This window comes from Delphinapterus leucas, chromosome X (assembly GCF_059928025.1).
Source record: "Delphinapterus leucas isolate spDelLeu-1000000601 "Yukka" chromosome X, BTC_Dleu_Yukka2, whole genome shotgun sequence".
Classification (NCBI taxonomy): domain Eukaryota; kingdom Metazoa; phylum Chordata; class Mammalia; order Artiodactyla; family Monodontidae; genus Delphinapterus; species Delphinapterus leucas.
This window is the reverse complement of record NC_143150.1, coordinates 119444729-119465780: the sequence shown is the minus strand read 5'-3', so window position 1 is coordinate 119465780 and position 21052 is coordinate 119444729. Positions and strand designations below refer to the sequence as shown.

The 21052-nt window shown below is 43.5% G+C and overlaps 1 protein-coding gene across 7 annotated transcripts in view; it reads right to left on the bottom strand.

Moving 5' to 3' along the window:
* Window positions 1-21052, bottom strand: part of CTPS2 (CTP synthase 2) — a 112457-nt gene that overhangs the window by 70413 nt on the left and 20992 nt on the right. For all 7 annotated transcript variants that reach the window (XR_002643118.3, XM_022562725.3, XM_089904756.1 and 4 more), the window contains 9 exons: window positions 19654-19770; window positions 19293-19376; window positions 18369-18449; window positions 14913-15064; window positions 10855-10987; window positions 8529-8617; window positions 7303-7397; window positions 5260-5322; window positions 5110-5153 (listed from right to left, as the gene is read on the bottom strand). Coding sequence is in view for 6 of the 7 variants with exons in the window: in XM_022562725.3 (XP_022418433.1) it covers window positions 5110-5153; window positions 5260-5322; window positions 7303-7397; window positions 8529-8617; window positions 10855-10987; window positions 14913-15064; window positions 18369-18449; window positions 19293-19376; window positions 19654-19770 (858 nt within the window). In the remaining variant the exon portion in view is untranslated. The remainder of the gene's footprint in view (window positions 1-5109; window positions 5154-5259; window positions 5323-7302; window positions 7398-8528; window positions 8618-10854; window positions 10988-14912; window positions 15065-18368; window positions 18450-19292; window positions 19377-19653; window positions 19771-21052) is intronic.

The following is a 21052-nucleotide window of genomic DNA, read 5'->3' as shown; positions in this document are numbered from 1 at the left end:
CAAATTTTACTCACTCTCTCCTGGTACTTCCAGACTCAGAAAGACTCGACCTTCACTCTTAGGAAAAAAACTATTTCTCCTTTTATGTGCATAAGAGACGCCCCCTCTTAGATATCTGTGCTGTATGCCAGTATCTCTACTGATTTAATAAGCAACCATAAGACTAATCATGCATGCCAAAGGAGGGTCACGATGGCCCACGAAGGGGAGCAGAATTTGCCCCGCACACACAAAATATGCCTCTTTGGCATAAAGATTATCCTGGGCTGATTATTTTTAAGAAACAGGAGATATAGGAGAAGCTCTAAAACAGAACAGAAGTTACCCTTTTGTTAGAGACATTTGCATTTATAAGGGAAACCTCCATTTGTAAGGGTGTCTCCCTTTCTGTACCAGGAAGAGAAGGGTGACTCTAAATCTCTAGAAACTCTTCTCAATGGAGAAGGCAGGGACTTAAATCCGCATAACAAACTCACCCTTGTTTACTGTGCTTTGCCTTGAAAACCTCCCATAAATACCTCCACCCCCAACATCCTCTTTTCTTCTCTGTAGCTGGAGATGGTACTTAAGATGGTGGCTTGGGCCATTTCTGGGAGTTACTCAGAAACTCTGTATACTCCTGGGTATACAGGAGGTATCCACGTTATTAAGCTTCTGTTTGTTTTTCCCTTGTTATTCCTTTATTACAGGGGGTCTCAGCCAAGAATCTAGAAGAGTAGAGGGAAATTATTTTTCTCCCCCACACCCATGAAAGAGATTTTAGCTGCAAATATACCCTTTAGGAGGCTCCTGGTTTCCAAAGCTATTTACTTTTTTAGCAAGAAGGGCCAGAATGGCCATTACCCACTGTAAGTCATTGTTATTTGCTCAAGTTTAAGGGATTCCCCAGGCTTCCTGGTGTCTGCTCCCTGGTGATTCTATTACCTTAGTCTTCTCCTTCAATAAGACTTCTCCCCATCCTCATAAATGGTGGCTCTTAAGGCTATTTTTCTCCGACAAACTGAACGCAGGACATAAAGATGTTCAGTAGCAATTAGGTTTTATTGTTCTCATCTCACTTATGAGTATAGAAACTATCAAAATGTAAAACGCACAATTCCTCTGACTTCGCAATTCCCCTTCTAGGAATTCATCCCATAGAAGTGTGTATGTGTCGCTATGAGAACATATGTACACATACTAATTTGCAGCAATGATTTAAAGCAGCAAATAATGGACACAACCTAAATATTCATCAATATGAGACTGTTTAAATAAAGAATGATGTGTAGAGCAAGGCAAGCACGTAGAAGATCCCTGTGCACTGATGTGGAGTGATGAGTACAAAAAGCAAGGAGGGGGCTTCCCTGGCGGCACAGTGGTTAAGAATCCACCTGCCAATGCAGGGGACACGGGTTCGAGCCCTGGTCCGGGAAGATCCCCCATGCCGAGGAGCAACTAAGCCCGTGCGCCACAACTACTGAGCCCGCACGCCTAGAGCCTATGCTCCGCAACAAGAGAAGCCACCGCAGTGAGAAGCCCGCACACCGCAACGAAACGTAGTCCCTGCTCACCGCAACTAGAGAATGCCCACACGCAGCAACAAAGACCCAACGTAGCCAAAAATAAATAAATAAAATAAATAAATTTATTTTTAGAAAAAAAGCAAGGGGAACGATGTCTCAAGCATGGTAGCATATGTATTTTTTTAAGGGAACATATGTCCATATATGTTTGTAGGTAGGCATTTGTACACATACACACACACAATCTCTGGAAGAATAACAAAAGAAATGGATGAAGGTAGTCACCTCTGGGTAAGGGAACTGAGGTAAGGTAGGGGCACATGAGAGGCAGTTTTATACCTTTTCTGTAGGGCTTAACTTTTTTATCCTGTGTATAAATGTCTTAAAAATATGCAAACACACACACAAAGAGTGAAGTATAGTCATCAACGAATTAACCTTGCCAAAGCTATCTAACAGTGGCACCTACTGGTAAAATCACTTCCTATCCCAAAGTATTCTCTAAAAGAAAACCCAAGGTTCGCCTGGCACAGCCATTTCAGCCATTAGTCAGGACATATGTTTCTGTTAAAGCCTTGTAAGGAACTCTTCACTTGTATTAAGTCTTCTGAGCATAAGACTTAGAAGTGTCATCTGGCTGGGAAGTTACAATTCATTGTAGTCTGAATGGCAAGCTATAAAAATGAGTGAAGTGGACTTCCCTGGTGATGCAGTGGTTAAAAATCCGCCTGCCAGTGCAGGGGACACGGGGTTCGAGCCCCGGTCCAGGAAGATCCCACATGCCACAGAGTAACTAAGCCCGTGCACCCTAACTACTGAGCCTGCGCTCTAGAGCCTGTGAGCCACAACTACTGAGCCCATGAGCCACAACTACTGAAGCCCGGACGCCTAGAGCCCATGCTCTGCAAGAAGAGAAACCACTGCAATGAGAAGCCCGCGCACCGCAACCAAGAGTAGTCCCCGCTCACCGCAACGAGAGGAAGCCCGCGTGCAGCAACAAAGACCCAATGCAGCCAAAAATAAATAAATAAATTTATTAAAAAAAAAAAATGAGTGAAGAATATCTCTATATCCTTCCACGGAGTGATCTCTACTCCAGCATACAGAGTTAAGTGAAAAAAGCAAGGCAGAAAAAATGGGCAGAGTATGCTGTCATTTATCTAAGAAGGGGAGGAGGTTACAAGCAGACATACAGGTTTACTTATATTTTAAAAATGGAAAGATACCCCATTTAAAAAAATGAATTAATGGTTGCCATAGGGAAGGAAGGGACTATGCTGGAGGGGAGAGAACAGAACTAGATTTCTCTGAATCAGTGCTTCTCAACGGGGGGGGCTATTCCACCTCTGTCCCCAGGGGATGTTCGGCAATGTCTGGAGGTAGTTTTAGTGTCACAACTGGGGTTTGGGAGAAGTGTACTACTGACATCTAGTGGGTAGACGCCAAGGATGCTGCTGAACATCCTACAATGAACAGGACAATCATCTGGCTCCAAATGTCAATAGTACAAATTATATATCTAATAAGGAACTTGTATATAGATTATATAAAAAACTCTTACAACTTAATAATAAAATGACAAATAACCCAAATTAAAAGTGGGCAAAGGATGTGAATAGACAGTTCTCCAAAGATGATATACAAATGGCCAATACGCATACGAGAAGATGTTCGACATCCTCAGACATCAAGGAAATGTGAAGCAAAGCCACAGTGAGCCACAACTTCACACACACTAGAATGGCTACACGGTTGACCCTTGAACAATGCAGGGCTTAGGGGCACTGACCCCCAAGTAGTCAAAAATTCGAATATAACTTTACACTTGGCCCTCTGTATCTGCAGTCCCATACCCGTGAATTCAACCTACATGGATCATGTAGTACTGTAGTATGCATTTATTGAAAAAAAACAACAACAACAACAACGTATATGTGGACCCATGCAGTTCAAATCCATGTTGTTCAAGAGTCAACTGTAATCAAAAAGACAAGTGTTGAGGATATGAAGGAATTGGAACCCTCACACACTGCTGGTGGCAATGTAAAATGCTGCAGCCACTTTGGAAAACAGTCTGGCAGTTCCTCAAAGAATTAAACATACAGTCACCATATGACCCACAATTCCACTCCTAGGTATAGACCCAAGTGAAACAAAAACATATGTCCATACAAAAACTTGTACACAAATATTCATAGCAGCATTATTCATAGTAGCCAAAAAGTAGAAACAGCAAATGTCCATCAAAGGATGAATGGATAAGAAACAAAGTACTAATACATGCTACAACATAGACAGACCTTGACAATGTTATGCTAAATGAAAGAAGCCAGTCACAAAAGGCCACATATTGTATGATTCCATTTACAGTTGACCAACACAGGTTTGAACTGAGCAGGTCCACTTAGACATGCCTTTCTTTCCATAGTAAATAGTACTACATGGTCCATGGTTGGTTGAAGCCGTAGATGCGGAACCACATATACAGAGGAACGCATATACGGAGAGGCGACTAGGAGTTAAAGGCAGATTTTTGATTGCGTGGAGGGTCAGCCCCTGACCCCTGCATTATTCAAAGGTCAACTGTATATGAAATGGCCAGAATAGGCAAATATATAGAGACAGAAAACAGATTAATGGTTGCCTAGAGCTAGAAGGATAGGCGGCTTGGGGATGTCAGCTAAAGGGTGTGGAATTTCTTTTTGGAATAATCAAAATGGTCCAAAATTGACGGTGGTGATGGTTGCAGAGATCTGTGAATGTGCTAAGTCACTGCATTATACACTTTCGATGGCTCAATTTTATGGTATGTGAATTATATCTCAATAAACTGTTAATAAAAAACCAATCACAATGGTGAGGTGTACACTCTGATAGAGGTGGTACAAGGTTCAGAAGGCAGAGGCCAGGAAACAAAGGAGGTCAGAAAAGGCTTCCCGGGATGAATAGGAAGTTGTCAGTAATCAGGTTTGGTTTATTTTTGTAATTAAATTCTTCATCAGTTTTATTGAGATTCCAGGGGTAAGGAGGTTGCAGGACGCGGACATCTCAGGTGTAGGGAATCTCAGGATACATCTAAAAAACTCATTCAGATAGTCCAACTATAAAACCCCAAGTGCAGGAGAGAGGGGGATGCCATGGGATAAGTTAGCAGAGCAGCAGGTGACAGAGCACGATGGCCTTCACTCCCAGCCAAAATCCTGGACTGAATGTTTTACAGGAAACGGAATCGGTGAAAGATGAGAAGCAGCAGAAGAACAGATGCGGATGGGTCTAGAGACAGGACAGCCCGTGTGTTTACATCAGCTGTGAGCGACTGTCGTCACAGTCAACTCAACCCTTTCCTAAACATTCAGCTTGAAAACTATTGCAAAGAGAAGCCAATCTAGGACTGTGTCTTCCCTCAAGGCACAACCGACAAGATGGACAATTGAAAACAAAGTGGTTTGATATAAACTAATAACAATAAGAGGAATAAGAAAAATCATATATAATTAAAATGTCCTGATGTCAGAATGAAAAAAATAGTAATAATAACCCCTCATGAGTTTATGCCGAGCCAGAACCAAAACAATGACCTAACCCAGAAAGTTAAGCCACTTACCACAGGAACATGGGCATTTGGCTCAAATTCTGTGGAATCAGCATCTGAAGATAAAGAAATGAGTTCAGCAACTCACCAATACTGCTGAAAAATACTTCAAGCAATAAGAATGCTTTTTACTAAGAGGTTATTAGAAAATCTCAGACTTACCTTTCAAGTTAAGGCAGTTTCTCGCAAATTCTATCACTGCCAGTTGCATCCCAAGGCAAACTCCTATTTTAAAAAGCACATATATAAAGCAAATGAACGTTATTTTGTACTGCTTCGTATTTTCTGTTCATTTATTTGCTGTCTATCTCCTCCATCTAGAATGTAGGCTCCAAAAAAGAAAGTTTGCTGCTGTAGCCTCTGCCCTCAGAACATGTGTGGCAGGGGCAGGGAAAGGACTGGACAACCCAAACTCGAGAAGGAATAAATGTGAGGTCAGAAAAGGGCAGGAAAGGAGAAGGCAAGGTCCAAAAGGCAAATCTGCCTCCCTGCAAATGTGTCTCTAGATCGAGGCACACTTGTGGGCTGCAGGGCTGCCCCAAAGCGCCCGACTCCTTCAGAGAATGTCTAACAACACCTCAATTCAAGAGGGAGTCTCCGTGGGCTGGGACCTCACACCCCCTCTTCTCAAGGTAGATTCACGGCCTTAAATGCGGGCTCTGCTTGCGGGCAGCCCCCGGCTGGCCAGCAGGCTGGGATCCAAGGAGCACCTACAGGCGGGCAGGGGAGCAGGAGGTCTGTGCCCAGCTGCTGAGCCCAGAACAGCCCTAAACCTCACTGCAGGGAAACAGCAGCAGCTGGGGGAGCTGGTACCTCCCCCGCAGGCTGGAGCGCGACGGAGAGGCCAAATGGAACTGAACAGAGAGCTCAGTAAGGAGAAAAGGGGACCTGCGTAGGCCCAGGCCTGTTGCCACAGGGATGTGCCCCTCGCCGATCTCCACATTCACTGCGGCCCATCGATTCTCTCCAATAAACAAATGCCAAGGAGCATTCCAGATGCTTTTATAGATATACTGAAGGTACACAGGGGCTCAAAGGAGAGAGCAATCAATATACCAGGCACGCCAGAACAAAAGTCAATAAGCATGAAACAGCTGAGTGCTTTGGGGGCACTTTAGAAAGTTCCATAAGTCTAGGACATAAAGAGACGGTGTGTTAAAGAGAAATTTAAAGAGCTGCAAACTATTCTACACAGTGAAAATTATCCGAAGAACGCTAACCACATTTAGACAGAAACTAAACAAGATTACTTCAAAAGAAAACAGTGGCCCAGATGAGCTTAGATGGATAAAACAAAGCAAGGTATCAAGGTAACTACTCCTGGCTTCTCTTTTGAAAATGGATCCCAAGTGGAGAGCGTCTAGGAAGCTAATCAAAGAACAGGCAAGGGGGAAAATGAACAGTCTGCTGTTATTAAGTAAAGAGTACCAAAGCTGGTCCACTCGGTTCATAAACCCACCAGCCCATGCAAGCACAGCATGAAACATGGCCTCTCCCCACTCCCTCTTCCGCCTGAATCCCCAGCTGCAGGGCTGCCTTTATCCCATCAGTGTTCCATTTCATCTGGTTTCACTGCTCCAGAAGCCATGCTTTGCAATTTGAACAAACACATTGAAAAGACCCAGCTCTACTAAATCTTAACAGAGCTGTCCCTGTAACGTTGGACGGTCTTTCTGTATTATCTTTTCTAGAAGGAGCATATAAATTTCAATTTAAGCTTTTTTTCCTGATGCGAAATAACATTGTGGCATTCTGTTGAGATGTTTGCTCGAAGTGGTGAAAGGTGGAATCGGAGAAGGGCAGGTATGAACAGAGGTTCCTCCCAGCCTCCTGCTACACAACCGGAACAGTGGTAAGTTCTCCTGGGCTGGCAAATGTTTCTGGTCAAGGGCCAGAGAGTAGAGATTTTAGGCCTTGCAGGCTGTAGGGTCTCCAACTCTGCTACTGTATCGCAAAAACAGCCACAGACAATATGTAAACCAACTGGTATGGCTGTGTTCCAATAAAACTTTATTTACAAAAATGCTGCAAACCAGGTAAGGCTTGCAGAATAGAGTTTCCAGACCCTGTAGCAAACTATTTGGCACCTGAATATTCAAATTCAAGATCACACTTTTCACATTAACAAACTCTATTACGTGTTACCCTACTAGGTGTCAAAAATCTAAAAAACTCATAGTTAGGATTCATAAACATCAGTTTTACCCAGAAAAGGAATCTTCCTTGACCGTGCCCAAGAAATCGCCTGGAGTTTTCCCAACGTTCCTCTGATTCCGAAGCCCCCTGGCACAAGAACACCACTGCAAGCAACACAAGAGGAGGGGAAATTTGACATTATTTTTATTTGTAAAACTCTTGTTTTCAGCCATTCATGCTTATTGATCCCAAATCCGACACTTGGCACAGCTGCTAGAGAATACGCTTGGAGTCTATTTTCAGAACTGATTACATGATTTCACATCCTGAACTTTCTTCTTGAAATCCTCCCAGTGTTATAAAGAAGTTGCAACAATTTCTTACAACTGACCTTGATATATATTTTCTGATAGGTCTTTGCAGCACGTGAGCATAGTGACTGAGCAGCTCAATTCAATTAAAAATGCCACTGAAAGAATTATCTGAATAAAAATAGGTTAAGGTTCTTTTAAAAGTACTTTTATACAAATGTTAAGACCTCTGGGGCTTCGCTGGTGGCGCAGTGGTTAAGAATCCGCCTGCCAATGCAGGGGACACGGGTTCGATCCCTGGTCTGGGAAGATCCCACATGCCGTAGAGCAACTAAGCCCATGTGCCACAACTACTGAAGCCCATGTGCCTAGAGCCCGTGCTCTGCAACAAGAGAAGCCACCGCAATGAGAAGCCCGCGCACGACAACAAAGTAGCCCCCGCTCACCATACCTAGAGAAAGCCCACGTGCAGCAACAAAGACCCAACACAGCCAGAAATAAGTAAATAAATACATTTTTAAAAAAAACCAAAAACACAAGAGCTCAAGAGAAAAACCCAAGGGCCATGCTACCCTCACAACACAATGCCACCCCCAAAATTTTTATTGATTACTTACAAAATAAAACCTAGAATCAAAGGATGTGGAAAAGAAAATAAAACCAAGAGAGGAGGGAGGATTGTCATTCTTGCACTTTAACTTTTTATATGTAAGGTCCATCTCTGCATCTTTCAGTAGCATCAGCTCACTTTCCCACCAATACGGTATCGTCATCCTCCCCAGAATAAAACCATCTCCACTGCACGTGCCACTAACATTGACACGGCACGTTTCAAAGCACATGCAGCGTGAATGCAGCACAACCATCCAGAATCACCACAAGTACTCCAAACTACACTTCAAAATGCACAAAAATTAGTAATTGGGGTAAATCGAATCATGGAAAAAATCACAACAGCGTTCTCCTAACTGGCGTGGTACTTACTCAGCTTTGCAGAGTTTCTGCCAAGCTTCGTGGAATTTCACAGGGTCCTCAGTTTCGGTAGTCTGCTCCAGATCAATGGAGTCTATGTACTAAAAACATGCAACAAGCTAAAGGAACATTTCAGAAAAATAAAAACTGGAAAATACTAGAGCCATCTGATACTGACACAATTATTCGATGACTACTTATTATGCAAACACTGTACTGGTCACTTAGCATAGAAAAGCACCATCTCTGTCTTGTGGCTCTTACAATCTTTCAGGCAGGTTATGAAACCAAATAAACAGGCATCCACATCACAAGGAGGTAATGGCTACGATGGGCAAAGAAGAGGACGCTGCGGAAGGAACCAGGAGCCGCAGCTGATACGTATGCGGACTGGAGACAAGAAGGGCAAGAGCGCCTTCAGGGAAGTCCTCTGGGAAGGGGATGTCCAAGAAGCTAAGCCCTGGAGGATGAGTGGACGCGAGCCGAGCGCGCGTGTGCAGTTCGGGGGCAAGTGGGAAGGGGTGCGGGGGGTGGGGGAGGGCTGTGAAGGAGCAGCTTCAAAAAACAGAAAGAAAAAACAGAAAAAAAACAGAAAGTGGTGACCGCTCTGGGGACCTCAAAAGAAGCTCCATCCGGTGAGAGAAGTTTATACTTGAAGCCACTGAAAAATCTGAAAGAACAGAGAGCGATTTCAGAAAAATCACTCTGGCTCAGTGAAGGAAAGGGAGGGAAAAATGAAAACCAGTCAGGAAATTACTGCAAAAGGCGGGCGAGATAAACACAGCACAAGCCCATGACTCAAACAGTACTTAGGAGAAGCCACCGTCAATGAATTCTACTACGTGAAAAACACGTACAACAATTCCTATGTACATAACAGTCCCTATATGTCTATATTATTTTAGAATTTCTGTTGTAAAAATTACTATCTGAATATATCTTAAGATACAAAATTTTACTTTATAAAATTAGTATTATAACAGATTTTCTATTTTCTTTTTTCTACGAGGGACTGGAGGACTAGGAAGGAAGAGGAAGAACAGGAAGGGAACGATTCCTTGGAAAGTCAAAAATAAAAAGTGATTAGAGAGGAAGCTACAAACAGGTGAGAGAAAACTGGATAGGTCCTAAGCTGAAAGTTACTAAATTTCTTGAACATATAAGTGTATCTTTTGGCTCATTATATTAAGGTTTTACCATTTAAATCAAGATAATAAGACCTCCCTAAACTGTGATATACCCAGAGAGAATAACATTAAATATAAACATTTATATAGGGAGAGAAAACTCTAGAAAGATATGCATCAAACTGGGAACGACAGGTACATCAAGAGAAGTGGGATTTCACTGAGGAAGAATCTTCCACTTTCTGCATTTTACATTATGCTTTGCTTAAATTTTCTATACTGAGCATATACTACTTCTGTATCTAACAAAGAATATACTCAAGCTATATATAACTCCACCTCTGCTATCCCATAATACTGTTTGAAAAACAAACCATCACTGTTTGCCAGATATCAGTCCTCCGAGTTAGAAAGGGAAATGTATATAAATATGGCATTTAAAAACTCTGCGTTCAATTCCCACACTAAAGGGGAAAAAAAGTTCTATTACTTTCTCATTAGACAAACACAAAATAGTTAAATGAGCATGAAGTATATATGTCCCTGAATGTGCAAAGCCTAATTTCAAAAACTGTGCCTTAAACCTGTATGCAGAAAAAAAGTTAACAGACTGAAATCCTTGGAAATGCCTGCTTACAAGGTTGGCCCTTGTCTGGCATCTGGAAACTTGGATTTGGGGAGGGTTCCCACCATTCCCAAGAACCAGTAAGAGTGGCTCAGTGTGCCTACAGTGTTTGAAGAAACAACATGATTTAAGTTGAACACCTGCTTTCCTCCTGGGAGTCTGAGATTTTGACACTCAGGAGGCTGAGGGTATCTGTGTGACCAGCCCCCAGTAAAAACCCTGGGCGCTGAGTCTCTAATGAGCTTCCCTGGTAGATGGCACGTCACCTGTGTTGTTGCAGCTCGCTGCTGGGGGATTTAAGCACGTCCTCTGTGACTCCACTGGAGGAGGGCTGTTGGAAGCTTACACCTGGTTTCCCCCAGACTTCATCCCACGTGCCTTTTCCTTTGCTGATTTGGCTCTGCATCCTATCACTGAAATAAGTCATAATCGTGAGTACAGCTGTATGCTGAGTCCTCTGCGTCCTCCCGGTGAATCATCAACCCTGGAGGTGGACTTGGGGATCCTTGAACACAACCTGCCTCTCTGCAACACGAGATTTCACGATGAATGCCTGAAACATGCAGAAGACCAGGTGGGGGCTCACCATCAGATTCAACTTGTGGTTGATGGCCAACGCTGAGTGTTCCAGGGCTTTGAACACGGAGGCATAGCAGTCCCTGAGCTTGGTGTATTTGCCAACCAGGGCTATGGAACACGTTTTCTGTAACCTTTCATACCTGGGAAGGAAAACAAGCTTAAAGGTTATATGCATGTAACATCATATCACAAGCATAATGACAGCCACTGTTCTTATCCTGAGGCACTTTTTAAAACCTGAGGAGCAGATGTGCCTTGAACTTGGTGTACTTGACTCAAATTCCCCACCCCGCCCCCAAAGAATAACAATCTGTACCCCAAGAGATTTGAAAATCATGAGAAAGCCCAACATTGGCTTACATAAGCAGGCAAAGATATAAATCTGAGGAGAGTATATCAGAGAAAAAGTTAAAAGCATTAAAAATAAAAAAGCTCTCCCCAGGCTTCCCTGGTGGCAGTGGTTAAGAATCCGCCTGCCAATGCAGGGGACACGGGTTCGAGCCCTGGTCCGGGAAGATCCCACATGTCGCGGAGCAACAAAGCCTGTGTGTTACAACTGAGCCTGTGCTTTAGAGCCCGCGAGCCATAACTACTGAGCCCACGTGCCACAACTACTGAAGCCCACGCGCCTAGAGCCCATGGTCCGCAACAAGAGAAGCCACTGCAATGAGAAGCCTATGCACCGCAATGAGGAGTAGCCCCCGCTCACCGCAACTAGAGAAAGCCTGCGCACAGCAACGAAGACCCCAATGCAACCAAAAATAAATAATAAAAAAAAAAGTTCTCCCCATCTCATAAACATGAACTGTCCTGAAATTCATTTATAAGGTGACACTGTATAAGAAAATGCATTCTCAGTGTCAACAGGAGACATTCCAATATTAACTTTATAAGGTGATACCATATAAGAAAATGCATTCAAAGTGTCTACATTAAAAATTGTTACATTCCCAGCTGGCCCACAAACGCCAGGTTATTTGTGGCATTCCTGAAGAATGGTGCTGAGAGAACTATTTAAAACAATATAAGCCACTTAGATCATTTTTATGAGAAAATTCCATTCTACATGAGACACTCAATCACATTTTACCATTAGAGACATAATCTTTACCGTTGCTTTCGTCAGGAGATCTGTTCAAGGAACATGAAAAATGCCTGGTCTGGTACTAAGTATGCAGGAATGTCACTTGGGGCTGAAGATCTTTTAGGGCTTTGAAGCAAACTGTTCCCCAAACAGCTTAGAACAAAAATGTTACCGGGATGAGGAATATTCCTCCTTTATAACAACATCTGCAAAGAGTGAAAGAGAAGCCTGATGGAAACAGGCTGGGAGGAGAAAAAGGCACGAGGGGCTAAGAAGTCAAAACTGGCAGCAGAGCTGACTTTCTAGGAAGGTGACTGAAGAACGTGAGAGAAAGATGCTAAACCTCTAACTTATCAGCTAATTTTATGTCGCTGTGGAGACTGCCTGCCTGCCTGCCTGTGATTCGCCCCAGCTCTAGGGAAAGGACTCAGGTAACAAAGCAAGTTGGTATCAAGCCAAGATTCCAAGACGATGTGCAGTCGGGGGGCACATCCTGTCCCTCCGGGGAGGGACGCAGGGCTGCAGTCAGCATGGCCAGTCCCTCCTTGCACCCACTCTCCTTCCACTCACTCGTTGCTGGTCTTCCCGGCGCGGGGTGGGGGGGAGTGGTGGAGAGGGGAGGCCACTGGGTCAGTCCAGCCGCCATCCAGGGAGGTATACTGAGCCCACGCCCCTGTGCTCTCTTTCCCTCTTGGCCCTGCGGGCTGGGCTCATGGAGCACTGCCCGGACCAGCCAAGCACCTCCCTCCCCTCGTGCTCTCCATTCAGCCATCAACTGGGTGTGACACAGCAGCTGACACTGCAGTCAGCTGGTCGGCTTTGTAGGCCCATCCCCCAGCAGGAAGGTTCCCAGGGAGGCAGGGTTGTCCCCACCTCAGGACCCAGGCAAGTTCTTCCACCCAGCTCAACCAGGGACCCCTGGCCTCTGGGCAGCACTGGACCTCCACGATCAACGCTGTCCCTTTGACCTCTGTGTGCCTCCTTGTATCTCTCTACAGGCTGTACTGAGGGGACAGGGCCTAAAGAATGGACACTTCACACTGCCATGACCAATGAACCAACATCACGGCCAACATGATGCAGAGGGACTGATGCTCAATATCCCCTTTGCTTGAATCCTGAACTGAATGGTGGCCCCAAAAAACGTATGTCCCCCAGAACCTATGAATGTGCCCATATCTGGAAAACAGGGTCTTTGCCGATGCAATTAAGTTAAGGATCTCCAGTTGAGATCACCCTGGATTAGAATGGACCCGAACTGCAAAGACAAGCATCCTTATAAAAGAGAAAGGAAGAAGACACAAAGGAGAAGGACATGCGACAAGAGAGGCAGAGATTGGAGTGATGCGCCCACAAGCCAAGGAACACCAAGGAAGCTAGCCCCCAGAAGCCAGGAGAAATGCATGGAACATATTCTCCCTCAGAGTTCCAGAAGGAACCAACCCTGCTGACACCTTGATTTAGGTCTTCTAACCTCCACAACTGTGACAGAACAAATTTCTATTGGTTTAAGCCACCCATTTTGTGGTAACTTATTACAGCAGACACAGGAAACTAATACAAAAACCAAACACTGGCTTTAAAAAGCACAGAGGCATAGAGTAAAATTTAGAACTATTTCCAGCACGAAGAGTTAAAATATTAAAGTTTCTAGTGCTTAAAGAGGATCAACCCCAAGCTACTCAGAAAATTCCTACGAAGAGACTGATTCCTTAAGCATTCTGGAGGACAGGGGCTTAGTTGTATCACCAGTCATGGGGGCACCTAAGTTCAGAAAATGTGCTTTGTTCGTGATTCTTCTTGCCCCAGAAATTCTAAAACGCTTTTAAAATTTTAAAGTGAAAGGGCAAAATAACTTTCAATCTACTAGTCATCTACCAAAGGTCAGTGCTTTTGTCATCATCAAATCATTTAAATTATTGTTACCGACATCAGTAACCAATAGTGCCTGATGTGATGTTAAGGCCTGGTGTATTTTCTCTCATAAGTGCCACAACGTGGTACCAGTATCCCCCCAGTTATATATGGATGGGAGAATAAGCCCAGAGAGGTTAAGTAATCTACCCAAACTCAAAAACAGCTGGTGAAAGGAGAAGCTGGGCTCTGAATCTATGGTGCCTGACACCAGAGCTTACGTTTTTTCATTGAGATATAACTGACATACATTACATTAGTTCCAGATGTACAACCTAATGATTCAATATATTTATATATTACGAAATGATGACCGCAATATTCTAGTTAACATCTATCACCGCGCACAGTTACAAATTTTTTTGTGTGATAAGAACTTTTAAGATCTACTCCTTAGCAACACCAAAGCCTTCATTTGCAACTACTGCGTCTACTGCCTCTACTTCAGCTGCAGGAGAAGTCAAGCAGCCGGGACTTTATGGAGTCACGCCTCAGCAACATTTAGTAAAAGAAAACAGGCGATGGGGATTTAATCTGTATATGACATCAAATTAGACAAACCTTGCTGAAATTAATATGACCGTCTTAAAGCTAAAACCTATCAGGGGTTTTTAATGCCGATACTGATAGTTAATAACTGCAGGATAGAACAACAATGCCATAGCCAAAACTTCCCACTCAGAAGGATTTTCTTTAAGAAATGTTAGCCAAATCTTAAAAATAAGCAAAACAAAACAAAACAAAGCCTGTAGCATTTTAAACTGTTTAAAACATTCAGAAACGAAATAATAAACTAATAAATAAATGCTTCCAAAAGTTTTTTAGAATGCTGGAATCCAAATGCCTTCAATTCACTTTGCTTTAGTAGAGCAAAATCAAAGGCCCCAGAAATCTTCAGAGTACAGCAAAACACCCTAACAATATGCTAGAGCTTTAGACATTTCCAGAACCAAACATACCCATGTGGAAAGTGGAACGCTACATAGTTACCTTTCAAGGTACACCTCAGTGCTACCCCCAAACCTAAGAATTATGAAAACTTACATTAGTAATTCCTTTCACAGTACCTGTCAGCCATATTTTTCCACTTGAAAAGCAAATTGCTTGCAGAATCCCCAATAGGCAGATCCAATCTCTCTTTGAAATATTTAACGATGCCTTGTTCCTCCAAAAGCACAGGTACTCGGTAGGTGGAAGAAACATCGTGGATACATATAACCTGATCAATGATGATAAAACACCATATTTAATGGAACAACTCAAGTATGCCACAAAAATGAACGTAGGAATGAGGCAAAACTCAAGAGAGATAGCAGTTTATTATTACTGACAGAAGAAAACCAAGAACACAGCAACCTAAACAGGAGTCAGAATTAACACAAGGTGACTTGGATCTAATTACAAAACACTTTGAAGTCATTATTCTACATCTGGAACCATGGATGTTATGGTAGAATATATATATATTTTTCCCCATATACACATTCTTTGTTTGTAGTTCCGGGCACAGGGCTTCAAAAACATTCAAAATTTCCTGAGTTATAGGGGTAACTTTGTTAAGTTAATGAGGTGACGCAGGGTGGCCCCTAGATGACTTCAGGATGGGAGCTGGTCACCAGAAAAACCAAGCAGGTCATTAGAAGGCTGGAACTTTCAGCCACCTGACCTCCACGGAGGGGACAGGGGCTAGAGACTGAGTTCAATCAGGTGACCAATGATTCACTCCATCATGCCTACGTAATGAAACTCCAATCAAAAGGCTGAACATCAGGACTCAGGGGAGCATCCTCGCCAGTGAATTTACAGATGTACTGGGAAGGGGGTGCACCCTGACTCCACAGGGATAAAAGTTCTTGTGTCTGGGACTCTCCTAGACCTTGCCCTATGTGTCTCTTCATCGGGCTCTTCACCTGCACCCTTTACAATTAAACAGTAATCATAAATATAGCACTTTCCGGAGGTGTGAGTCATTCTAGAGAATTATCAAACTTGAGGTGGTTATGGGAAGCTTCAACTTTGTAGTCAGCCCGGCAGAAGTGTGGGTGGCTTGGGACAATAGAAACCTGCGGCGAGTGTCTGAAGTGCACGGCAGTCTTATAAAGACCTGCGGAGTCTGATGCTCACTCCAGGTAGTTAGTGTCTGAGTTGAACTGCAGGAACCCCAGGGGGTGTCAGAGACTTGGTATTGGAACATGAATGCTTTATGTCAGTATCAAAGACACACGGCCCAAGGCACCATCTTCTAAGCCTAGGTTAAGACAGTAGCAATGAATACATATACCTTGTCTTCTAAGTGTGGGTATGAAGTTTGTTTGTTCACTCATTTGTTGTTGCTGCTGCCTCTGTAGTTGCTTTTGTCTGTGCTCCCTTCATTTGGGTAAATTTAGACGCACACATTAACACACTTAAATTAATTACACTTGTGAGGGGAAAAAGGCTCTTTTAAGTGCCAGGTGGTGTGGTTGTTTTTCACACCCTAACGAGCTTTCACCACCCTCTCAGGTACATGCAAAGGGCTACTGGCAGGCATTTAAGGATCTGCCACATCCTAAATAAATGCCAAGAAATGTTCTGCCAACTCTATGTGTTCAGTCTTTCCCAATCCATAGCTATCCAACCAAGGGTTCCTAAGCTGTTTGGACATGGACAACTTGATACTTAAGACTATTGTGTCTCACCCATGCATTCCCTGATACAATTCAAAGTGCCAAGATGTCACTGATATGACGCTCCATCCCAATTAATAATTAAAATTATTGATAAATCTATGGACAGCCACAACTCCCACAAGTGGAAGGCATGAGGTGTGGAGCTATTTACTCATTTATCCTCCAAGCCAGAGACATTTTTTCAAATATCATGGTAACAGAGAACATCACAGAGACACCTGTGACTTTCCATTCCCTCCTCAGCAATCCAGGTGAGAAGAGCTCTAAACGCAAGTTCACCAAGAACTAAGAAATGGGAGAATTAACTCATGTGAGAAAAAGCAATGTGCTGACAGATGTAGAAAACAAACTTATGGTTACTGGGTGGGGGGGGAGTAATGGGGGGGATATTGGGAGATTGGGATTGACATATACACACTACTGTATATAAAATATAGATAACTAATAAGAACCTACTGTATAGCACAGGGCACTCTACTCCATACTCTGTCATGACCTATATGGGAAAAGAATCTAAAAAAGAGTAGATAGATATATGTATATGTATAGCCGATTCACTTTGCTGTACAGCAGAAACTAACACAACATTGTAAATCAACTATACTCCAATAAAAATTTTTTTTAAAAAAAGCAGTGTGCTAAAAAATGGCTAACAGACTAGCCTGTGGACTGATGAGATAGAACATTCTTCAGAATCTATACTTATAAAGAAAATAAACTCAAGAATTCCCTGGCGGTCCAGTGGTTAGGACTCAGCACTTTCACTGCCGTGACCCAGGTTCAATCTCTGGTCGGGGAACTAAGATCCCGCAAGTCATGTGGCATGGCCAAAAAAAAAAGAAAAGAAAAGAGACTCCATACGGTTGAAAGTTTGGACTGTATCATCTGTTCGCAGAGCTCTCAGCAACCCAACTCTAAAAGCTGTATCCTTCTACTTCGGAAACCAGGTTAAATGTGTGTGATACCCACACCAAGTACTATTTACAAAAAACAACGGAACAAAACCAAAATGGCTTGACGACACACAGATATAGGAGAGTGCTTTAAACCTGCTATCACATTTTTCAAAGGAGTTCAGACTTGTGCACTGACCGTGAAGCATCAGGCAGTGAATACATCAGCCTGCCTCCTGAGACTCAGAAATCTGATTAGGTGGTTTTTAGGCTTCAGAGAACCCCGAGCTAATCTGAAGAAGACAAAAGGTTTCTGACAAACCTCGCCCTCTTCCTGAGCACACGTCATATCACTTTTTAAACTCCAATCCCTTGTGCCTGAGCCTTCTGGCAAACAAGAGACAGAGATAAGCAGATGAAAGAGAAAAAGATGAAAGAGAAAAGAAAAGCCAGCTCTTGGATATCCAGGTGGAAAGTCCTGCAGAACAGAGGACCTGAACCCACGTCACAGTGGTTTTTGTAGCAGTGAACTGAGCTGAGGTCACTGATGCAATCAGAAGTGACAGTGTGAATGTCACCGTAATGTGTGGTTTGGGGTGAGTTAAGCTGTAACAAGTACAAAAGAGAAATCAAAGTAAAAGCCGTAAGTGTCCTGGAAAGACAAGATAAAGAGACGATAAGCAGGCTTCAAATGGTTCTCTCTCTAGAGGTTGGACTGCGAGTTAAAAAAAACAACCCACCTGGTTTTGTACCTACAATTAAAACTTAAGGAGTGAAACACACAATCTATTTCAGGAGTCTCAAGACTGTTCCCTTAAGGGCAAGGGAGCCGTAGTTGCATATGAGTCCCCCAAATCTTTTATAAATGTTGTGAAAAGTAATACGATAACTTAAGAGGTGTGAAATGCTGGCATCAGCAGAAGCGCCTGCAAGGCATTCAAATCTAAAGAGCAGCACTAACCTGTTCAGGGTTCACGTGACAAAACATAGAAATCTTTTCCTTCACAGCCATTTCGATGGGCGTTGAACTTCGGCAGACAATCTGTCAAAGTCGATTACGCATGGGGTTAGCAGACAGGAATTGGGCTGTTCACACCGCCACTGATTTTCAGGAGGACGCTACATTAATTTTGCTCCAGAAGATTTGACCGAGTGGGCATTTCTCCATCCTGGGCGTTCCACTGGGCTACTAGAAATTGGTCTGAGCACTAATATAAGCAAGTGTAACCAAACTCAACACAAATCCACCGGTAGGAAATGTCAAGGCATTTCTAGCGAACAGACTCGAGGCTCACATATGTTACTTCTTTAAAACTACAAGAATAGAGCCAGACCAAGGGTTGGCAAACTTTTCTCTAAAGGGCCAGATGGTAAAAGCTTTAGGCTTTGCAGGTCGTGCAGCTCCTGCCCTGACTCCTCACGGTACCGCCATGAGCAAAGGCAGCCAGAGATAAATGTGGACAACTTCCTTTACAGGAGGCAGGTCTGCAGGCCCTTACTTGCCAGCCTCTGATCTAGACTACTGGCAATAACTGGATTACTGCTATAAATAAGAGCAGGGATAGCCCCACCTAGCAGGCTCATAGGAAAATCTCCCAGGTCCCACCTCCCTCTAAGGGACCCAGGGACCACACAGATGACAGGACATTGCACTTGCCCAGATGTCAGTGTGGCCAGTCAAATGAGGACCTGGAGAAGAAGAGATGGCCAATTTAGAAATGTGTGAAGCGACACTTGAGGATGAGGGAATAAGCCTTCCCCAGCTCCCAGATACAAAAAGCTCAGTCATAGAAACCATTTGAGAGCTAGGAAGGACTTAGATGATGTTATAGTTTAAGAAATGGAGGTCCTATTCCAAGAAACTTACCCACTCTCTTTAACTCACCAGATCGGGAGACAGGCCTAACCCCCTCAACGCACGGACACTGTTTTGTGTGGGTTTGGTTTTCTGTTCTCCAGTAGCACTGGGCTGAAAAGAAATGGGTCACTGTCAGTACACTGGACATCTAGCTCTTCTGGATAATGAATGGCTTCCTGGTTTAAAATTTGGAATAGGGGGCTTCCCTGGCAGTCCAGTGGTTGACTCTGCGCTTCCACTGCAGGGGGCGCAGGTTCAATCCCTGGTCAGGGAACTAAGATCCCACATGCCACACGATGCGGCCAAAACAGAAAGAAAGTGGAATAAACAGAGTATCATAGGAAGACCTACAGGAGTTGCTGACTACACACTTATCTGGAAAGCTCACCTGTGGGACAAGGCTAACATGGATATTACAGAAATTCTCTCTTTTTGCTTTAAACTGGAATTGTCTGAACGCTTCCACAAATGGCATTCCTTCAATGTCTCCAATGGTGCCACCCAGCTGGGAATGGAAAAAAAAGACACAAGAGATCAAATAGCTTCCGTGGTACACAGACTAACAGAACAATTCTTAATACACTAAGCGTGAGAACTGAAGTCCCCCAAAAACGGGGATCACTAATAGGCTGTGAACGCTTCACCTCATCAAGACTGAAAAAAAATTTTTTTAAAGAAAAGGAGTGGGACTTCCCTGGTGGCACAGTGGTTAAGAATCTGCCTGCCAAGGCAGGGGACACGGGTTCGAGCCCTGCTCTGGGAAGATCCCACATGCCGCGGAGCAACTAAGCCCATGTGCCACAACTACCGAGCCTGTGCTCTAGAGCCCACGAGTCACAACCACTGAAGCCCGCGTGCCTAGAGCCCGTGCTCCGCAACAAGAGAAGCCACCACAATGAGAAGCCCACGCACCGCAATGAAGAGTAGCCCCGCTCGCCCCAACTAGGGAAAAGCCCGCGTGCAGCAACAAATACCCAACGCAGCCAAAAATAAATAAATAAATAATTTTTTTTTAAAAAAGGGTTTGTTTAAAAAAAAAAAAAGAGCACTTTAAGAATAGAGAAGGGAATTCCTAAGCAGATTAAAAGATCCAGAATATACACCACAGAGGAGTGAGATCAGTTAGTTTCTACCAGTGGTCCCGTTGGAAGGGAGAATTGAAATCCGGTGACAATATGAGAAAAGGGAGAGCCATCTGGTTCTGCCCGGTGTGAAACAGTTAGCATTCTCCCTCTCTCTGTCTCTCTCTCTGTCTCTGTCTCTGTCTCTCTCTCTTCATGAACACACATACACACATACACACACACACACACACACACACACACCTGTATGCAGCTGAACAGTCTCCTTGTAATGGTGGTACTACCAGAATTAAATCACTTGTACTAAAACATGCTGTCTCTCTGAAAGAAGTAGTACCAAAAGCCCCGAGAATATTCCTGACAGTGTAATCCTTTGACAAATGTTAACTTAATTTACATTGTACTTCCAATAAAGTTACTTAAGCATTTTACTTTAGACAAGGATAAAATTTCACCTTAACGCATTCATCCTCACCATATTTAAATACTTAAAGATTATCACCCAGATTTTTAAATTAATTCTTTAGCATTTGAGCATCTACTATGGGCTCAACACTTTAAATGAGCTGCTGGGAAGAACTTAAGACAACCTGCTCCTGAGGAGCTCGGAGTTTAGCGAGGAGAATAAGGCAGAGCTAAAGAACAATAAAGCAAGAGCAAAACTTGAGCACGAAGTGGAATAATCGGGATGCTGAGGAGGAAGAG